The sequence below is a fragment of the Eleginops maclovinus genome, chromosome 16 (assembly GCF_036324505.1).
Source record: "Eleginops maclovinus isolate JMC-PN-2008 ecotype Puerto Natales chromosome 16, JC_Emac_rtc_rv5, whole genome shotgun sequence".
NCBI lineage: Eukaryota > Metazoa > Chordata > Actinopteri > Perciformes > Eleginopidae > Eleginops > Eleginops maclovinus.
In genome coordinates this window covers 21,652,568-21,674,699 of record NC_086364.1, presented here as the reverse complement: position 1 = coordinate 21,674,699, position 22,132 = coordinate 21,652,568, and the positions used below count along the sequence as shown (strand labels likewise).

The 22,132-nt window shown below is 40.7% G+C and overlaps 1 protein-coding gene across 1 annotated transcript in view; it reads left to right on the top strand.

Moving 5' to 3' along the window:
* Positions 1-22,132, top strand: part of plppr2a (phospholipid phosphatase related 2a) — a 59,732-nt gene that overhangs the window by 5,010 nt on the left and 32,590 nt on the right. Inside the window, 1 exon segment of the mRNA XM_063904904.1 lies at positions 1,363-1,484. Within this exon segment, the coding sequence (XP_063760974.1) occupies positions 1,416-1,484 (69 nt within the window). The 5' untranslated portion in view covers positions 1,363-1,415.

Sequence of the window (22,132 nt, the reverse complement as noted above, 5' to 3'; positions counted from 1 at the left end):
TGGTTGATGGATGGATCGAAGAAACACCCAGATGAAGCTGTATGTCATAACATAAGCTGCTTTACTTATTGTCCATACTTATCAACTGTGTGTGTGTGTGTGTGTGTGTGTGTGTGTGTGTGTGTGTGTGTGTGTGTGTGTGTGTGTGTGTGTGTGTGTGTGTGTGTGAAAAGAGACAGAAATCTGCGTAAAATGAAATGTTGTGGTGGATTGATGGGTCCAACAAAGAAGCACTGGATGGACTTTCACCCAGGGAGACCGCCTTTTGTGTCTTAGGTTCGAAACAAACATAAAGTTTTTATATCATGAACGTAATGAAGATACTTACTTAGCTTAAAGTCACGTAACAAATGCACTAATTTCAACCAAAACCGTGATATTGTTAAAAAAGTTATCAAACAACTGTCCTAAAAAGAGAAACCAATCAGTTCTTTTGAGTTGTTGATATTGTTAGCTTGAGGGACAGTTGTGTAAAGCACTTTTTCACTGATTACTTTCTTAAATTAAGCTAGCAAAACTGTAAAAAGCTACCCTACTGAGGCTTTCAGTTTTCTCTAACAGCCTTGCTCTGTTGCTAGCTAGCATTAGCATTCTCCGGGCTAGCAACATATCACCACTTACGCATGTGAGGATTAAAGAGTAAGAAGCTACTACTGTTTTGTAATGTACTTATATACTGTTTCTGTGTTAAAGCAAACTAGCAACACTTTCTAAAAAGTACTGTAGACTGCTGACACACTGTTCTGGGCTAGCTAGCACCATATTGCTAGTTAGCTTGCTAGCTACAGGAGCACATTACCACTTAGCGCTACCTGTCTTTACTTAGCTCCTAGCACAACTTGTTTTGCACTGACTTTTAGATAACTGTGCTAATAATACTGTGCTAATATTGTGTGACTGTTCACCTAACCTGTGTTGTATTCACTGGAATATAATGTAATGAGCTTTTTTCATCTTAAAAAGTGTTTCAGTGTGTTTGGTATAAAGAAGCAGATCGTGACGCAGGTTTTAAAATTCATTCCAACTGTTTTGTTTATTCTCCTGGGGCTGCTCTGATGCATGATGCATACAAATCCAAAATAAGAAAAAGCAATTTAAATGAATGCAACAGTAAACTGAAGAATGCACACAGCCCCCAGTGAGACAAAATGAGTTCACTTTTTGTGTGAGCTTTGAATATTTATGGGTGTAGCTTATGCAAAATATAAACAATAAAGATGAAACAGCAGTTCTATTGTTCAGGATGAAAGATAAGACACCGTAGAAAGCCCTGGATCTCTCGTTGGTCTTGATTGGATTTCATTTAATCTCACACTTTGGACCTGACCAGTGGACTGACCGGCTTTATCCTCTTTCCTTCAGGATTAGGAGACTGAGAGCCGGACAGAGGGACGCTCAGAGAAACAGAGAGAGGGATGGCTGTGGAGGAGAAGCCGGGTGTGAAGAGCAGCAGCTCCATCGTCCCCTGCTTCCTGTTTGTGGAGGTAAGAGCGACCACATTCATACCGGGCTGAACCAAGACTTCCAAGCTTCAAAACTTCATGCATAGGGTTGACATTCAAATTTCTAAATATGCAAATGCAGTTTACAACATCTTCCTCATCAAGCCTCTGCATGTGATGAATTGAAAGTGAAGCTTATTTGAATTGTTGAGGGACAGTTCAACAATGCTGTGCAACTTCCTCTCCTTTCTGTTTGTCTATTCTTTGAGTTTAAAGCCGACATTTCTGCACAGTTGCAGATAAAGATTTAGAGACAGTAATATGATTAGTATTTTAATCTTTGTAGGATCAGATTTCAGGGGCGGAATGTTTCCTAGTCGTTTGATCCAAGCGTTTCCGTCCAAAAGTCAACATTTATTGAAAAAAGTAGATGCTGTCAATTCACAATCTTCATGTTTGTGATGAAAGATTTAGCTTGAATTCATATTTGATGTAGTTTAGCCTTTCTTAAACAAAGTTTCACTGCTATTTTTATTTTGTTAGGGTGATGACACCATCAAATATGAAACAACCTCAAATCTACAACTCAATAAAAGCTTTAAATGTAATAAAATGGCATTCGTTATAGTTCTACTTTGCTAGCGAAACAAGAGATTTGCTTCTGATACTTCGTTGTCCCTGTTTTCTTTGCTAGCATAAAAAAAAACCTGCAGCACAAGACTAGAGCTTGGGTCACAACACTTGAAATATTTTTGATGTTTTCTTAATGAAAGATGGAGGAAATCGAGAGCTCTACACATTCTGTTTACTGTTGTTGTAAAATAATAATGATTTAAGATCCTCATGGTATTTATTAGTCATGAACCCTGTTTCTCTGGGCTTGGACTCCTGATTTATCTTCCCAATTGCCTGCCCTGGCGAGGAGAAACCAGCGGTGCTTAGAGTTTTGATTCGTACTCTCTCCTGGCGTTGCATCTCTAAAGTCGAAGCCACAGCGGTAAATATTTCAGGCTGAACAGGAGCATTTGGGACAGCTCAGCAAACACGCTCTGTGTCGCTGACATTCCCACTCGGTGTCACACATCCCGCCCGGCTGCAGCAGCGGGGCCGGCGGAGGCTTTAGTGAAGCTGCTACAGTTTGTTTTGTGGCGTGTTGAACATTTCCCAGCGTATTTGTGAACTGCATGATTCATTGAGGTGGTTTGCGGATGTCGTGGAAGTGGATTTTCAGCAGCTGCACCGAGCTACAGATCATGCCAGGGGTCATCGTCTGTAGCAAACTGCACACACACACACACACACACACACACACACACACACACACACACACACACACACACACACACACACACACACACACACACACACACTCCATTTCCCTCCTTTTGGAAAGCATGCTCTAGATTTTTTTTCGTGAGAGCAGTCAGACAGATGAGTCAGAGGGCAGCGGAAGTCCCAGGGCTTTTACTGAATTGTGACTGAGGTGGAGAAAAACATGAACTGGTGAACAAATCAGGCCGTCTGTAATCCAATTAGACAAACCAAGCAGGCCAGAAGCTAAATGGCTTTAAGTAAGTCAACCATCAGCTGGAGCACCCCATGCATTCAGAGCACTGATGTGTAACTGAGAGATGTGCATCAGTGCATTGCAGGTGCATGCTGATGTGATGTAGATGTTGCATTGTTGGGTTTATGCATTGGTATACAGTTTAGTTATAATGTATTTTGCACTGTTTTTGGGGATGTTTTTGCACTGTCGTGATCATGGAAGTCCTGAGAGGCAAGAAACATCTGATCTGATTCTTTATGTTTGTTTAAAGTTTTGTCAAGTTAAAAACAGATTGTCCAGGATCATTTGTCATAGCGTTATGTGTAACTCAGCTGCAGAAAGTGTGACGCATTTTGGACCACAAAAATGGTGTTTTAGCAAAAGTTATTTGTAACCTTTTTCACATATAAGAAAATAATGAACTTAGACTGCTTTATCTTAAACAGATTTCTTGGAATCAATTCCTCAGTCATAAAAAGACAATGAGAAACACAATTAGACATCAGATTTGTGAGAAATGATCACTACAATAGACGAAAAAACAGCATTCTTGTGAAAGATCCAGCAATCCCTTCACATACTGAGCGATACTGGTGTATTTTAGTCACCTTTTACCTGAACACCTCTACTGTATCTGTGTGTGTCCGTCCCCAAAGATGCACCAGGACACAATACTCACACTGACCCGCCCCTCCCATGTGAGCCTGTCTGTTATGATACGCTGTAAAAGCTCTCCATTAAGCCACTCCGCCATATGCCTCCCAAACATCAGCTCTCAGCCCTCAGGTCTCAGTCAATTCCCTTCGCTAACTCATACTCTATGTGTATGTGTGTGTGTGTGTGTGTGTGTGTGTGTGTGTGTGTGTGTGTGTGTGTGTGTGTGTGTGTGTGTGTGTGTGTGTGTGTGTGTGTGTGTGTGTGTGTGTGTGTGTGTGTGTGTGTGTGTGTGTGTGTGTGTGTGTGTGTGTGTGTGTGTGTGTGTGTGTGAAGGCCAGCGAGAGAAAGAGTATTTCTATCTATTTGTTCTGAGATGGAGAGCAAGCGGTCGAGGCCAGAGGAAAGAGGCCAGCAGCTGTTACCTGTAATGGATGGCAGTGGAAGAAGGTGTTTTTTATTATGAGTCGGACAAAGAGCAGGTGTAACTCCAATATGCAGGGTCAAGCTGAAGGTTTATTTCTTCGTAAAGCACCTTTCATACACAAAGGTACGGTGGGCGCCAGGTGCAAACACACCCAGAACTACTGATGCTGAACCCTGAGTTGCTCCCAATGGCCAACGGTGTGTGAGTGTGTGTGTGAGTGTTAGAAGAAGAAGAAGAAGAAGATATACTTTATTAATCCCTTGAAGGGGAATTTCTTTCTAGCTTCCCTAGGGCAAGGTATACTGCTCTGCATGAATGAGGTGGGAATGGCTCGTAGTATGAAAATGCTTTGAGGGGTCGAGAAGACCCGATAAAGCGCTGTGTAAGTCCATTTGACGTCGGACATTATAAAGTTGGCCATAATATCTGAAGGAATCAAGGGATCACATTTTCAAAATGCGCCGATTCTTGGAAACCAGAAACTGTAACACCAGTGACAATTGGCCAATTTTATTTCTATATATTTTTTAATGATGATAAGATATTTAATTTGATTTTTAATTATTTAAAATTGTTTAAAAAAAGGCAGTGTTGGCAAATTGTTTTAATAACTATAAGAAAATATTATTAAAAAAGTATTAATCCCTTAAATATTTGTATACTGTCTTGATGTAACCTCATGTTTAGTTAATACCTTGAGCTCTGTAATGAGGATGGCAGAATAGAGCTGTGATTGGTCGACAGATGAGAAGGTTTTCTGATTTCACTGGGTGAGAAAATCATCACAAAATGAAGGGGTGAAAAGTGGCCGTTTTAGTCATCTGTGCTGAGAAGACAGTGTGAAGTACAGACAGGCGTCAGCACAGCATTAATGATTTATTATGCACTGCTACTCTCCATTGCGATTCTCCTCAGTGACATTGTGCATTTTGCCCCTTTTGAATTTGTGCCTTCCAGAAATCCAGAAATAAAAGTGTTACTGAGCGACCGTACTCTTTCACAGCGGCACCTTGCTTCACACACACGTTTCCACAAAGAAACACCTTGGAAAGGTTGCCAGTGTGTTGCTCGCAAACACGTCATCAATCACACTCCCAACGGCATTTCACAGAATGGAAATCATGTGCATAACCTACGTGTCTCCTATGCAGCCAGGAGCTTTTAGCTGGGACTCGCTGAGCCACTCTACTGATTTTAAACAGGATTACATTGATCATTGATTGCTTTAGTGGCTGTCAACACTATGGAAAAATGCAGGCAGGAATGCTAGTTAGCTTTTAGCACTTCTTGTCTTGTTATATTTTTGAATGTGTTGGTGGTTAGAAGCCTGAAATAAGGTCTGTAATCAACACAAGCTAAAGAGACATACATCAGTAAATACCCCACTGGTGAATGTCTGTAGCTTCTATGTGTCTACTGTGGTTGCAAGAGTCGAAACGAGACAACTAAACGTCATCACACCGAACATTAGCCGCGTTTAGCTTAGCGGTGGTGACGTGAAATCATGTGACCGTGCTGTAGTTCCTTTATAGCCCAACATTAGCCGCCTTTAGCTTAGCGGTGGTGATGTGAAGTCATGTGACCGTGCTGTAGTTCCTTTATAGCCCAACATTAGCCTCCTTTAGCTTAGCGGTGGTGATGTGAAGTCATGTGACCGTGCTGTAGTTCCTTTATAGCCCAACATTAGCCTCCTTTAGCTTAGCAGTGGTGATGTGAAGTCATGTGACCGTGCTGTAGTTCCTTTATAGCCCAACATTAGCCGCCTTTAGCTTAGCGGTGGTGACGTGAAGTCATGTGACCGTGCTGTAGTTCCTTTATAGCCCAACATTAGCCGCCTTTAGCTTAGCGGTGGTGACGTGAAGTCATGTGACCGTGCTGTAGTTCCTTTATAGCCCAACATTAGCCGCCTTTAGCTTAGCGGTGGTGACGTGAAGTCATGTGACCGTGCTGTAGTTCCTTTATAGCCCAACATTAGCCGCCTTTAGCTTAGCGGTGGTGACGTGAAGTCATGTGACCGTGCTGTAGTTCCTTTATAGTCCAACATTAGCCGCCTTTAGCTTAGCGGTGGTGACGTGAAGTCATGTCATTAAAGAACGCCATCATTGCACCGCTCTTTAGCAATAATGATTCAGGTTTTTCCTTCAGGGGATTCGTAGGCTTCTTTGCATGTTCTGTGATCACCCTGACTTCAGGACAAGAAAAACCTGCCTCGAGCCATGACCTCGTTTGTGTGCAAAACTAAACCAAAAACAAACAACTTCTTCGTATAACACGACCGTGATTGACAGCCCTTAACGTGTTGAGTAACCACGGCTCTCGCTGGAGTGCCTCAGCTCCTCTGTGAGCGATGTCAGTGAACTATTAATAAGTTCATATCAGAGAAATGGGCTTTTGGCCAGAAGGCGCTCTGGAGTGGAAACTGACAAAACTGTGTGGGGGAAGTAGATGAGGAACTGCTCACTTACCAACAATAGAAGACAGTGATGCAGAAAATATATAAATATATGGTTCAACAAGAGGTTATGTGTGACTACAGGAGGATTCCTCTGTACCTGGGGTAATGGTCTGCTGTGATGTTGGGCCGAGATTATCTGGTCATTACCCGGTTTGATTCCTCATGAACTGATAGTATTCTCAATTTTACTGCCCTGATAACTTCAAACATGACTTATGGTTCGGAGTTTAATTGGAATGATTAAGCTGGACCCTTAAAAAGTGGTGGATTTTATCACTTCTGGTTCCCCGAAATATGGTATGTGGTTGTAAAACTCCCTATTCGTGAAACTCTGAAGCAGTTGAAGTGGCTAAATGAGTCATCTGAATGTCATTAGCCAAAGACGAGTCTGCCTATGGCTTAGTGGTGGTGATGTGAAGTCACATGACCTTGGTGAAGTTTGTTCATATCCTATTATTAGCTTTATACCTTTTGCATTTACATTTTCTGCACCAAATAACTGTCATCCCTGCACCACTCTATAGCCAAGACACAAACCGGAAAGACCAATGGTGTCACCAAATATGCAAGTAAGTAAGCAATCAGCTAACAACCCAGCTATCTGATAGTTAGCAACTTAGCTAATGCTAAACTGGTTAGACAAAACAAGCCGAATGCTAGCTGGTAGCTAACGGCATCGCTAGGTCTCACTGCTGTCTTCCTGGTGAGCTGTCACACTTTACGCTTCTTACTGACATGTTTTTGTCACTCTAACGACTAAGAAAAGGCACTTGTACTTCTGGAATGACCATAAAAAAACAGTTTTATGGCAAATTGTTCTATTTCCATGTGATCTGCCTTGGCCTATAATGAGGAGAGGTGTGAGACTGCCTATTAACCATGACCCTCCACACCCTCAGAATTAAATGTGTGTGTGTGTGTATGTGTGTGTGTGACAGTGATCCGTACCAAATCATCAGAGGGACCTGCTCTTTTATTTAGCCCCACACCTCATCAGCAGTTACCATGGAGACCAATCATCCCTGACTCCATTCTCCATCACCGCTCTCTCTCTCTCTTTTCTTCTGACTCCTTTCATCTTGCCCGCCCTAATCAGAAGTCACAACCCTCTTTTCCTATCAGCGCTTCACACTCACAGCCATCTTGTTCCGCCACGGTCGTCTGTCCCCTCCATTTTGCTCCATAATTTCCCATTTTTCAGTTTGGATTTCCCTCCTGATGCTGATGTTTAGTGTCTGATTTTTTGGGGGCTATTATCCACTGGGAATTTTCTAGCAGCTCAGATATGGGCATCAGCTTTTAATAATAAATCATTACTCTGCTTTTAAAGAGATCATATCAGTATGTAGTGTCTCTCAGTGACATGTCTCCATGCTTTAATGTTCAGAAAGCTCTTTATTCTTCTCATACTGTCTGTGCTGCAGCACCTCTTTTCACCCTCTGTCTGAAACCAGAGCCCAGTCTGCTCTGATTGGTTAGCAGGCCGGCTCGGTTGTGATTGGTCGACTGCTTAGAGATGTCCCGCCCGTTAGCCTATCACGTACAATGTGTTGGAGCGCTAACCAATAGAAGCGTGAGTGCAACATAATAATGTCACTATGATTTTAGTCTCTGCAGACCATTTACATGCACTAAAACCTATATAACACACTACAGGGAAGGGAAAACCCCCATAAAAACATATTAGGGCCTCTTTAATAAGCCCAAATCTGTGTTATCGTATCCATTTTTCATCTAAACCTATGGTGTAAAAGTAAGATAAGATGAATTCTTTCACCTTTTCACCTGGAAAGCAACAATTCACGTTGTATTTATGTATTCTGTTTGCTGTGTGGACGGCACAAACTCTCTGTACATTCATTCTTTAAAAAAAAAGATGTAATGATTCTCTGCCATCTGGGGGCACACAAGTACATTTGCAGTTAAACAGTCGTTTCTGTTTAAAGCTAATACTGTGTGCTTCAGTGGAGAGCTGTAATTGAGAGTGCAACTTCTGATGAGGCACTTATCCAGACCAGTGGAGAGGTGCACATAAAGCCCCCAACCACTACTGTAAATACTGTTTAAAACTCTTAGCTCTAGATGCAGAGAGTCGTCATGTGACTGAGTTTCATGTCACCCCAGTTGTATAATTTACGCTGCATATTTAACTTTTGGCCGTAGTGACACTCCAAGTTTCATCAGTAAAGAGTGGTGCAGGAATGAGTCCTAAACCAGGAAGTGAGTCAGCATTTAAGCACCTCCCAGTTCCCTCATCGAAGTCTCCAAGTGTTTTTTGAATGAGTTTTTGGTTAGATGTCTGAACTAACACAAAAGGAGACGTTCACGTTTTGTATCAGTAAGAATACAGAACACTAGCCGCCTTTAGCTTAGCGGTGGTGACATGAAGTCATGTGACCGTGATGCAATTGCTTTCTAACATTAGCTTTTAGCTTCTGTTGATGGCATTTAAACTGGAACTTATTAAAGAAACAAGGAACAAGGTAGATGCTAACTTCCGAGTGGGGCCTACAAAAGCTACGTCATCCTTGCACTACTCTTCTGAACATCATCATCTTAGTGACTGTTTGGGGGGGGGGGGGGGAGTATCAGAAAAGGTGAAGGGTTTAGTGCTGAAGGGACTGTTGTTTTGAGAAGAGCAGAGGAGTTATACTGTATATCAGCCCTTGCGAGATTTATCAACCAAAACATAATCAAACATTAACACCCTCCAATTCTTCTCTGCATTTTTGGAAAAGCCTCACATCCGTATTTAAGGACAAATAATGACAGACAAAGTGACAGCTAATATTCATCAAACACAAAAGATGTGCTTTTATTTTGATCAAACAATTGTAAAATGGAGATTTGAGAGGCACATAAAGTAACGGATGATGAAACAAATAAGTTTAACTAATGAGGATATCCTTGCTGATGTATTGCCCTTCTTTTTCACGTCCAATGAAATATTAATGACATAAGACAGCCTTGCTTTTTAGATTAGGATTAATGATGGTAAATATAATCTCCCTTAAATCAGACTGTAGTTCACCTGCAGTAAATCCAGCAGCTACCCTGCAGTATACAAAGCCATTCAAACTAGCTGCACCTTTACCAGCTCTGAGAACACTTTAATGATCAATCATTATAAAACATATCAGAGATATTATTCTGAAATGGACCAATCAGACAATGAGTACTTTTACTGTCGCTACTTTAAGTACATTTAGAGGAGAGTACTTTCTACTTTCACTGGAGGAACATTTAGAATACTTTTACTGTGACAGAGTATTCCTACACTCTGGTACTTCTACTTTACTCAAGTACAAGACCTGAGTACTTCTACTTTACTCAAGTACAAGATCTGAGTACTTCTACTTTAGTCAAGTACAAGACCTGAGTACTTCTACTTTACTCAAGTACAAGATCTGAGTACTTCTACTTTACTCAAGTACAAGATCTGAGTACTTCTACTTTACTCAAGTACAAGACCTGAGTACTTCTACTTTACTCAAGTACAAGATCTGAGTACTTCTACTTTACTCAAGTACAAGACCTGAGTACTTCTACTTTACTCAAGTACAAGATCTGAGTACTTCTACTTTACTCAAGTACAAGATCTGAGTACTTCTACTTTACTCAAGTACAAGATCTGAGTACTTCTACTTTACTCAAGTACAAGACCTGAGTACTTCTACTTTACTCAAGAACAAGATCTGAGTACTTCTACTTTACTCAAGTACAAGATCTGAGTACTTCTACTTTACTCAAGTACAAGATCTGAGTACTTCTACTTTACTCAACTACAAGATCTGAGTACTTCTACTTTACTCAAGTACAAGACCTGAGTACTTCTACTTTACTCAAGAACAAGATCTGAGTACTTCTGCTTTTACTCAAGTACAAGACCTGAGTACTTCTACTTTACTCAAGTACAAGATCTGAGTACTTCTACTTTACTAAAGAACAAGATCTGAGTACTTCTACTTTACTCAAGTACAAGATCTGAGTATTTCTACTTTACTCAAGTACAAGACCTGAGTACTTCTACTTTACTAAAGAACAAGACCTGAGTACTTCTACTTTTACTCAAGTACAAGATCTGAGTACTTATACTTTACTAAAGTACAAGACCTGAGTACTTCTACTTTACTAAAGTACAAGACCTGAGTACTTCTACTTTACTCAAGAACAAGATCTGAGTACTTCTACTTTACTCAAGAACAAGATCTGAGTACTTCTACTTTACTCAAGAACAAGATCTGAGTACTTCTACTTTACTCAAGAACAAGATCTGAGTACTTCTACTTTACTCAAGAACAAGACCTGAGTACTTCTACTTTACTCAAGAACAAGACCTGAGTACTTCTACTTTACTCAAGTACAAGATCTGAGTACTTCTACTTTACTCAAGTACAAGATCTGAGTACTTCTACTTTACTCAAGTACAAGATCTGAGTACTTCCACTTTACTCAAGTACAAGACCTGAGTACTTCTACTTTACTCAAGAACAAGATCTGAGTACTTCTACTTTACTCAAGAACAAGATCTGAGTACTTCTACTTTACTCAAGAACAAGACCTGAGTACTTCTACTTTACTCAAGTACAAGATCTGAGTACTTCTACTTTACTCAAGTACAAGACCTGAGTACTTCTACTTTACTCAAGTACAAGATCTGAGTACTTCTACTTTACTCAAGTACAAGACCTGAGTACTTCTACTTTACTCAAGTACAAGATCTGAGTACTTCTACTTTACTCAAGTACAAGATCTGAGTACTTCTACTTTTACTCAAGAACAAGATCTGAGTACTTCTACTTTACTCAAGTACAAGACCTGAGTACTTCTACTTTACTCAAGAACAAGATCTGAGTACTTCTACTTTACTCAAGTACAAGACCTAAGTACTTCTACTTTTACTCAAGTACAAGACCTGAGTACTTCTACTTTACTCAAGTACAAGACCTAAGTACTTCTACTTTACTCAAGTACAAGATCTGAGTACTCCTACTTTACTCAAGTACAAGATCTGAGTACTTCTACTTTACTCAAGTACAAGATCTGAGTACTTCTACTTTACTCAAGTACAAGATCTGAGTACTTCTACTTTACTCAAGTACAAGATCTGAGTACTTCTACTTTACTCAAGTACAAGACCTGAGTACTTCTACTTTACTCAAGTACAAGACCTAAGTACTTCTACTTTTACTCAAGTACAAGACCTGAGTACTCCTACTTTACTCAAGTACAAGACCTGAGTACTTCTACTTTACTCAAGTACAAGACCTGAGTACTTCTACTTTTACTCAAGAACAAGATCTGAGTACTTCTACTTTACTCAAGAACAAGACCTGAGTACTTCTACTTTACTCAAGTACAAGATCTGAGTACTTCTACTTTTACTCAAGTACAAGATCTGAGTACTTCTACTTTACTCAAGTACAAGACCTGAGTACTTCTACTTTACTCAAGTAAACATTATTCTATGGACAAATATGGCTTTATTTGTTGTGCTCTAAAGCAAACCTGTGAATACATGCTGAAGTCTGGCCTCTGATTTGCTTCTAGTATCTTGTAAGCATGGACAGTACAGTTGACACAATGAGGATAGAATAAAGACAGCGTCCACCAGAGGGCACTGCTGTAACACAAGAGACGCTTCTACTGTTTGCAATTTATTCCAAGCTTTTAAATGTTCACTTAGTTTTGAACCTGATCCATCAACAAGTGTTTTGACAAATCTGTCACTTACTTTATTCAAACCCCACTTAATTCACTTTGACACTTGGATAAAAAAACAATTTCCTTCACAAGTGTCTCGCACTCACGCACACACACACACACACACACACACACACACTAAATCTCACTGGCCTCATTAACACCTGAGCAACACGCAGCGATTAGACAGAACACATCACTCGTCTGCCTCCCACATCTTTATAAATAGGCCTGTGTGTTTAACGGTGAGTAACACACTGGGAGCTTCACACCTCCCAGGAAGTCTCCCCAGTCGAGCCAACAAACACCCTCCCCCCCGACATAAACACTCAAAGAGAGCCAATATCTCAGATGAACTCTGCAGGAGAACCAGGTCCGCACTTTGTCCGCAGTTTAGCACGCGACAGGAGGTCTTCCGCGTGAAAGTAGTTCCCACTTACTGGAAACACTGCGCCTGGCAAGAGCATGCAGTGGGCACAACAAGGTGGATTACACTTCAGTCATCTAGCTGGTTCGTAATTTACTCATACATGTAAGAGTCTTGCCTTTTATTAGATTATGTCTGACGATAGTGGGGTCTTAACTGACTAATATTCCGTTTCTTTGTCTTTATTTTGTGCAAGCGACCCCTCTTGTAGGCTACCGCCGCAACATCTGAAGCAAATCAGACAGCAAGCTAACATTAAAGAGTCCTCCAATTGAGACACAATGCTTCACTTTTCTTTTACTTTACTGTATTTTCTTTAGTGCTTTTACTCTGAGCAGACATTAGCATATCAATATGAAGAGCAGGTCAACACAAACCAATACAACATTCCTTTGAAAGTGTTAAAGGGTCCCTCTTGTCCTCATTTTAAGGTTGATATGTGTAGTACGTGTCTCTACTGTGATCTCTCCATGCTCTAATGTTCAAAAACCTCCTCATTTTCCTCATACTGCCTGTGGTGTAGCTCCTCTTTTCACCCGCTGTCTGAAACCAGAGCCCAGTCTGCTCTGATAGGTTAGCTGGCCGGCTCTGTTGTGACGTCTTGCCCCCTTTAGCCTATCACGCACAATGTGTTGGAGCGCTAGCCAGTAGAGGTGCGAGTGTTGCAGGGTGAAGGGGGGCGACAGCAATGAATGGTTTACAAACTCTCACACAACTTATCCAGTCATACAGTCATCACTTCCCAAACATAACCGTTTCACACTTAAACTCTACAGCAGAAACGTGTGTGTGTGTGTGTGTGTGTGTGTGTGTGTGTGTGTGTGTGTGTAAGCGTTTTAAACAGAGTTTTTAATTGTGCTGTTTAGGCTACTTCTCTGACATTATTTATTCATGAGTATTGAGTATTAAAGAGATTGTAACCTGAATTACTTTTGCTGACAAAGGACTTTGGTGCAGGTTTGGGGTCGTTAAATGCTGCAGTGTAATATCTGTAATGTGCATGCACAGGGTTTCCCCCCGGAGCTCTGTGCACAGCAGGGGTGTGTGTGTGTGTGTGAGGATACTGAGGACCATAGAGGTGGTTTTCCAACAGTGTGTTTTCTAATGTTTAGTATCTGTTAAGAGCATTGTAGGGCAAGGATATGAAAATAGGAGATGTTTTCCACTGCCAGCTCTCCTTTCTTTACCTTCCTTTCATCCTTTCCTTGCTTCCTGAACTCTTCTTCTATCTCTCCTTGGCTGCTGGGACGACACCATCTCTGTGAATGCACCATTGCTTCTTCCTCTTTCTTACCCCAACTCCCACATTTGTCACCCTTAAGTACTCCCTCTGAACTTTTATAGACCATAAAACACACTCATTTGCAAACCTCCCAGTCCCATTTTCACGAGGAATCCATTTATTCATCCCCCCAAAAAGCCCATTCATCAATCTCCTTTGTCAAAGTATGCGTATAGTTTGGATGCCGGAGCCAGAGCCCAAACATTGTTGTTTTAATGTCGCAGTTTGTCATCGTTTGAGCGAGATATCGATACAGAGAGTGATGATGCATGGTGAAAGAGTTGTGGAGGTGGTGTTTGTGGAGAGGCAGAAAACAATGTGAGATTTCCTGATGATATACATGACTTCAGGATTGCAATTAAAGGTCCAATTAGAGATTCATTTGGTCTAAAAAAGTTTGGGTGGTGGGTCAAACATCGAGGAATTCCTAGTACTTAAAGTCCTCTCGAAGGGTGAGTACTGTAAATCAGGCATAGGCTCAAACATGAATTCAAAAGGATCAGACTTTGGCCAATTAAATTCTTTAAAACTTTGGGCAGAAAACTTTGATGACGCTGAGAAGAAAGTGTCTTCAGATGGATACACCTGCTTAATCAATCTTCTGTACTTCCTTGTACTCATTCTATTTAGTTTACTGTACATCAAAGTGACATTGTTTTGTGCAACAATCTAAATGAGGCTGCAGAGAAATGAAGGACATTTATTATTTACCAGCCAGGAAAACGTGCTCCTGGAGACACATCCCGTAGAACTGCAACGGGAGAACGTTGGGCCAAGTTTTTGACACAGAAACAGCCATTCAAGATGCAGTCACAATTGATTCAAAACAGTGATTATTTACAGGATGGCAATGACACAAAACAATTAGAAATAAAAAACAATACAATGCTCTTCACGAGTCTGAGAACTCCATTATCCTCAGTGTGAGTTCGGTTGAGATTGAAGCAGGCATGTAGTTTGGATCAATCAGCTTTATTGTAGAGACTCAAGGTCTATTTTTCAAACGACATACAACACTCAAATATGAGTAAAAAAAGGCTGTTTCCACGGAGGTGACTCAGTACTGAGACGGAGAAGGATTTGACAGCAGCATAATGACAACATGATGACAAACATTCAATCCACAGATACATTTGTACATCAGATTTCTCAAGAGAGCATTGGATCAAAATGAAAGCTGAGTTTAAAGATGTTACGTGACTGAGAAAGGGAGAACAAGGGATAAGGATTAAAGGGTGAGGCTAATCAATATGCTTCACACGGGGCACCAACAAACCACGATCCAGCATCACTGTTTCCCTGCAGATCTTTCGTAGAAGTGGGAAACAATGTGGAAGCTAGCAATACCAATGAGCAGGGATAGAGCCGGAATAGAAGATATATTTGTACGTTATTGTAAATGGGAGTGGCAACAGCAAAACTATATCAAATAATCCATTCCCGAACTCTCACAGAACGTCTCATTTATACCCTCCCCACTTCCTACCTTTCATATAACCATTTTAGGCTTAGACTTCACCGGAGACGAGGAGCATTTCTGTGCAGGTTGGCTTATAGGAGTCTCCAAATACCCTTGGGTTTTCGAGTAAACTCTATACATGGGAAACCTTGTGCTTGTTAGCAATTACAAGCAGCAGTGCTTCTGCTCTTTCATATTTCAGTGGAAACAAACCTTTTGAAAATGAAATATGTGCACCGACAAGCCCAGAGACAGATTGAGCGTTGTTGACAAATGTCGGGGGTAATTCCCACAGAGACGGGTCACTGTGACCATGTCTGCTTCAATAATTGGGGTTTTTGAAGGCTTTTTTTTGTTTCTGTATCCCCAGTCACAGCAGGAAGCCTCTCTTGTATTCACGATGACAGATTAGAGATCAGTACAAACCACTGAGCCGTTCGCCCTCCTGCTGCGGAGCTGTAATTAGCACTGACCGCCCGTCAGTTTCCAGCTTACACACAGAATGGCCCGCATTAGGAGGACTTCCTGTTTGTAGGATTGTGTCTTCTGGGTAATGTTAGGTAGAGATACAAAGGCAGTGGGAGTACGGTGTGTGGGATTGAGCTGGCAACGTGTTGGCTTGTAGGAGGTTTCTGGCTTTAAACCTGGTTGAGGAAACAAAATCCAGTCTGTTTTTTATGGGATATGAAAGAGAGGAAACCAGAAAGAAGCGGCCATTTATTTTCTTGTACGTTAGTAAAAGTAGAAGTACTCAGATCTTGTACTTGAGTAAAAGTAGAAGTACTCAGATCTTGTACTTGAGTAAAAGTAGAAGTACTCAGATCTTGTACTTGAGTAAAAGTAGAAGTACTCAGATCTTGTACTTGAGTAAAGTAGAAGTACTCAGATCTTGTACTTGAGTAAAGTAGAAGTACTCAGATCTTGTACTTGAGTAAAGTAGAAGTACTCAGATCTTGTACTTGAGTAAAAGTAGAAGTACTCAGATCTTGTACTTGAGTAAAGTAGAAGTACTCAGATCTTGTACTTGAGTAAAGTAGAAGTACTCAGATCTTGTACTTGAGTAAAGTAGAAGTACTCAGGTCTTGTACTTGAGTAAAGTAGAAGTACTCAGATCTTGTACTTGAGTAAAAGTAGAAGTACTCAGATCTTGTACTTGAGTAAAGTAGAAGTACTCAGATCTTGTACTTGAGTAAAGTAGAAGTACTCAGATCTTGTACTTGAGTAAAGTAGAAGTACTCAGATCTTGTACTTGAATAAAAGTAGAAGTACTCAGATCTTGTACTTGAGTAAAAGAAGAAGTACTCAGGTCTTGTACTTGAGTAAAGTAGAAGTACTCAGGTCTTGTACTTGAGTAAAGTAGAAGTACTCAGATCTTGTACTTGAGTAAAAGTAGAAGTACTCAGATCTTGTACTTGAGTAAAGTAGAAGTACTCAGATCTTGTACTTGAGTAAAGTAGAAGTACTCAGGTCTTGTACTTGAGTAAAGTAGAAGTACTCAGATCTTGTGCTTGAGTAAAGTAGAAGTACTCAGATCTTGTACTTGAGTAAAAGTAGAAGTACTCAGATCTTGTACTTGAGTAAAGTAGAAGTACTCAGATCTTGTACTTGAGTAAAGTAGAAGTACTCAGGTCTTGTTCTTGAGTAAAGTAGAAGTACTCAGATCTTGTACTTGAGTAAAGTAGAAGTACTCAGATCTTGTACTTGAGTAAAGTAGAAGTACTCAGATCTTGTACTTGAGTAAAAGTAGAAGTACTCAGATCTTGTACTTGAGTAAAGTAGAAGTACTCAGATCTTGTACTTTAGTAAAGTAGAAGTACTCAGATCTTGTACTTGAGTAAAGTAGAAGTACTCAGATCTTGTACTTGAGTAAAGTAGAAGTACCAGAGTGTAGGAATACTCTGTCACAGTAAAAGTATTCTAAATGTTCCTCCAGTGAAAGTAGAAAGTACTCTCCTCTAAATGTACTTAAAGTAGAGACAGTAAAAGTACTCATTGTCTGATTGGTCCATTTCAGAATAATATCTCTGATATGTTTTATAATGATTGATCATTAAAGTGTTCTCAGAGCTGGTAAAGGTGCAGCTAGTTTGAATGGCTTTGTATACTGCAGGGTAGCTGCTGGATTTACTGCAGGTGAACTACAGTCTGATTTAAGGGAGATTATATTTACCATCATTAATCCTAATCTGCCTAGCAACTAAAGGGATTAAATAATGTAGAGGAGTAAAAGTACAAAGAAGTATAAAACGGAAATACTCAAGTGAAGTACAAGTATTTTCAATTTGTTCGTCAGTACAGTACTTTTATTGATAACAATAAACATGTAGCTGGACACAGAATGCTAAAAATGTTAGCATTGTCTAAATATTTTTCGAGGTTAAACTCTCGTCCAACTTAGTATAATATTTATTTTCTTTTTTTAACAATTCTTTGCAAAAACCGACATCACGATGACGATCAAAAACAAAAAACACAAGTATACAAATATAAGTATACCAACAAGTCCTTTAAACTCTTTACGTACAGTATTTATCATTTGTGTTGACAACACTCAAGTAGAAATAAGTCAAGAAAAGAGGACATGAGACAGAAATAGAGCACAGGGGGACGTTTTTAGGCCGACACCCCCTAGCTGTGCACCTGTTCCCCATACCTCCCCCCTCTTCTTCTTCCTCTACCTCACAATTACACTTCACACACTCTTTATCTACGCGTCACTCTCACCTCTTTCCACCTTTCCTCTCTCTTTGATTTTCTCCTCCTTCACTGTTTCATTCTTTTCCAATCCTCCGTCCCTCCCTCCTTCCTTCCCCCAGGACTCCTGTCATACGGCCAGGTGCAGCGTAGCGTGTGCTGAAGGCAGGCGTCTTAATGGACAGCTTGTGTCTGACGGTGGACCCCTGTGCCTCGCCCGTCCTTCTGCTCTAAATCCTCCGTCCGTAAAACACAAAACTGCTCTTTCAGGCTACACGGGTTTCACGTCGTCCAGGGACGGGAGTGGAGCTCGGGTGGAACAAACAGAGGAGGGCGGACAAAGGGATGCTTGTTAGGGCTTTGAAACATCCTGTGGAGATCTATATTGGACACGTGCAAAACCGAGTCATGACTTATATCTTATTTTCTATCCTAAGTATGGGCGGCCAGCGTTGAGGTCAAAAAGTTAATGCCTTACTTTACTAAATGACTCACTGCTGAATGAATTAGTTACACTGCTTTTGGATGTCTCTGTAACATAGCTAGCAATTACAACCAGCAGGGATAGAGCCAAAGCAGAATACATGTGACTTTGTTTTGAAGGGCAAAAGAGCAAAACCTATATCAAATACTCCATTCCCAAACAGAACGTCTTGCAGTGCAACCCACGTCTCATCTATCCAGTCATACCCTAACCCAATTAGTAACACTAACAGTTACGTTACGTTTGGATTACTCTGTAACCTCACCTCAGATGCTCCATAAATCAAATTACACACCTCATTTTTCAGTTTCTGCTCTTTGTTTGAACATCAGCCGTGTTAGTTTTAAGCTCAGTTTCCATCACAACACAGGTAGCTTGCAGAAGCCTTCCTGTCTGATGGCGGCTGCTCGTTCCTGATCTGTATCTTGCTGATTATTTTTGAGAAAGATGGCGATTACACCGTCATTTCCTCCACGATGTTTGCTGCAACACGCCTGTTTATCTCGGCTATGAGACGCCATTTCTGCTCGATTACGTTAATGACGTTTGATTTACTTTTCTCTCCTTCCATTATGCAGAAAGTTGAAGAACTCGAACTTAACAACGATATTCCATGCTGCTATCGAAAGTAATTTATTAAAGACAAATATAACCTGATTCCAGTAACGCCCGACGCTGTTGATGACCCTCTTTAAAGAAATGTTATCAAACAGGATCAAAATATTTCAGCTACGTTAGATTCCATTACAAATTGATCCTAAAATGCTTAAAAAATGTGCTGCCTTTTTTGCCATCGCCTTAAACTTTATGGTAGTTTGATTGGTTAACAGCACCAAACAGGAAGTGGGCGGAAACTGAGCCCCTCCTCTAAACATTTTTGCTAACGATTAACGGTCAAAGTGGAGGTAATGATTGAGAGGTTTACGGAAACATCGTGCAAACCAGTTATGCCCTCAGTGAAGCGAAACAGAAAACATTCGTTGGATTAGGGTTCAGCTTTGGAGCATCATTTTTTTGCTAGAAGAAGCAGATGGGTTTCTGGGTAATGTAGTTCTATCTTTAAAAAAAAAGCATCATAATCGATATGATCACTAGGGATTTATTGCGTCTATTTAAGGAGCTTTTAACCAGTTTTATGAATGAAATATGACCATAACCCCTGCATGTCAAGGCTTGTGGAAGACTGGGTTGAACATTGGGGGTGAAGGTTGAAGACAAGAGCGAACTGGAGAGACTGTTGTGTTGCATTATGGGAAGTATTTTCTTTATTCTGTCTCTTGCAAGTCCCTAAAAATACATTGAACAAAAATACTTCTTTGCAGTTTGTTGAGCTTCATCAGCTCGTGTATATTTCGCACAATAATAAATCATGTAAACAACAACTCTCTGCACACAACCTCTCTGCTGCACATCTAACCCAGAAACTGTCTTCCAAATAAAGAATAAACACAGGTCGACCCTAAAGCTGTCCGTCCCTGTTTGTTAGAAAAGGATTGATGGTTTGTGCAGGGCTGGCATGTATTTTTAAATCCAGGTTAAGGCAGGCAGGAGAGTGGTTATATTTTAAGTGCTACTCGGTTCTTCACACGCCGCCGGCTGTTGCTGTTCCCTGGACTCCATCCCGAAATGTTTTCCAGTCGTCTTGATGTCACCGCCAATGTAAACTCGTGCGTGCCTCTTGGGCGTCACAATCATCGCGGCTGGGCGCTGTGTGTCGGCTGCTAATTAACACTCAGAGGAATGAAATATTCAGCTGAAGTTAAAACATTTTGGAGAGCTAGGGGGAAGTTTTAGGGATGAATGAGAGATGAGGAATGACAGAAACAGCTCAAATTATACTGGAGGCCCAGGAGAAGCAGGACAGGTAGCATGAAGCCGTTGTAAGGGAAACACAGACTGACATTTCTGTTATGTAGATATCAGGTGAACTGCATCGTCATCCCAGGAAAGGGCAGAATCTCATCCTGTAGTGCCGCTGGGAATGTGACGGTGCACAGACGCTGAATACTGTGCCCTTTCAGAGGAAAATATCGAGCAAATTGTGGTCTATCTCTCCAACTTTGGGATGTCACTTGTGAGGTTTAGGACTTCCTTAACGGTGCGACATGGAAGCTGTTGCTCTCACGTGTTATTCTGCTGTAAGGAGACCCCTGAGACTCAATGGTAATCGGAGACAGTTAGTATTACAATGTTTCCCAAGACATCTGGTGAATAAACTGTATTTTTAAAGTGCTTTATTCTGCCTTCACGACTCCTCAAAGCGCTGCAAATAATACAAGTCATCATTCAACCACTCACACAGAGCCTGAGGCTGTCATGCATCTTGCATTCACACACATTCACACACTTTCACACACCCTTGGCAATGCCATCGGGAGCAACTCGGGGTTAAGTATCTCGCTGAAGGATAGATCGACATGTTGAGTCGTTGACTGCAGGGGCTTGGATCGAAACCCACAGCCTTATGATTAAAAGATGACCGCACTCCCTCACAGATACAGTCAGTCAGCTTCAATACGGGATGAGTTCCTATTCTGAATGAAGCATTGAAGATTAGCCAATTGTAGTCGTGTTTAAGAGCCTTGTTTGTTTGTGTGTACTGCACCCGCCTCAATTAGGATTTGTACGCATTGTCAGCTCTGTGGGTTGTACACACAGCGACTAGAGATGCACGCCCAAAAGAAAAGCCATATTTCTCCTCAGAAGAAGGAACACCTCTACTTTAAAACATCACAGAAGACTTATATATCAACGGCTTTTTGGATATGCACAAATATCACAACAACAACATTTCTAAGAAGATGTTTGCACAACTTTGAGCCACATGTTTTTAGAGTTGCATATCATTAGGAATATTCATTAGCTTAAGGCTTGGTAGAAATATTGACTAGTTTGGAATCAACGGCAAAAGATGTTTTGTGAATTTAAACACAGGAACTGATTGCATTACTCCAGATATAGTCTAGTCTTAATAGGCAAGGCAAGTTTATATATATGGCACCATTCAACACAAGGCATTTCAAAGTGCTTCACAAAAATGAAAGACAATAAGAGCGTTAAGAAACGCATGAAGAAAAACAGTCATTGAAAAGCAAAGAGAATAAACTGAACATAAAACATGAATACACAGGTACAAAATACAATAGTAAGAGCTACAGTGCAATGTGAAGAATAGTTCAATTAAAAGCAGCGGCAACATTTTAATACATAATTAAATGCATATTTCTGTTGTGCTAGCACCTTGTATCATATTGAAGCTTTGGATAGCATTGCATTGTGTCTTAGAAGTGAAACGTTGCAGGAATAAAAAGCGTTCTGTTTATCCTACAGAGACACTGGGCTAAATTAAAGCTTCTAATTAAAGCACCTTCATTGTTTTTAGATAACCAATGTTCTGCAGGACTTGCAGGACAATATGTTGGAAAATCTAAAATACTAATCAGTTTGGTTTCATGTCAGTGGGTAATGAGGCGTGGTGTGGTAATGGCTGGATGATCTGACAGGTTTTAAGTGTATGCTGTGAGCGGTGATGTGAAAGCAGGCTCCTGAGGAGGTG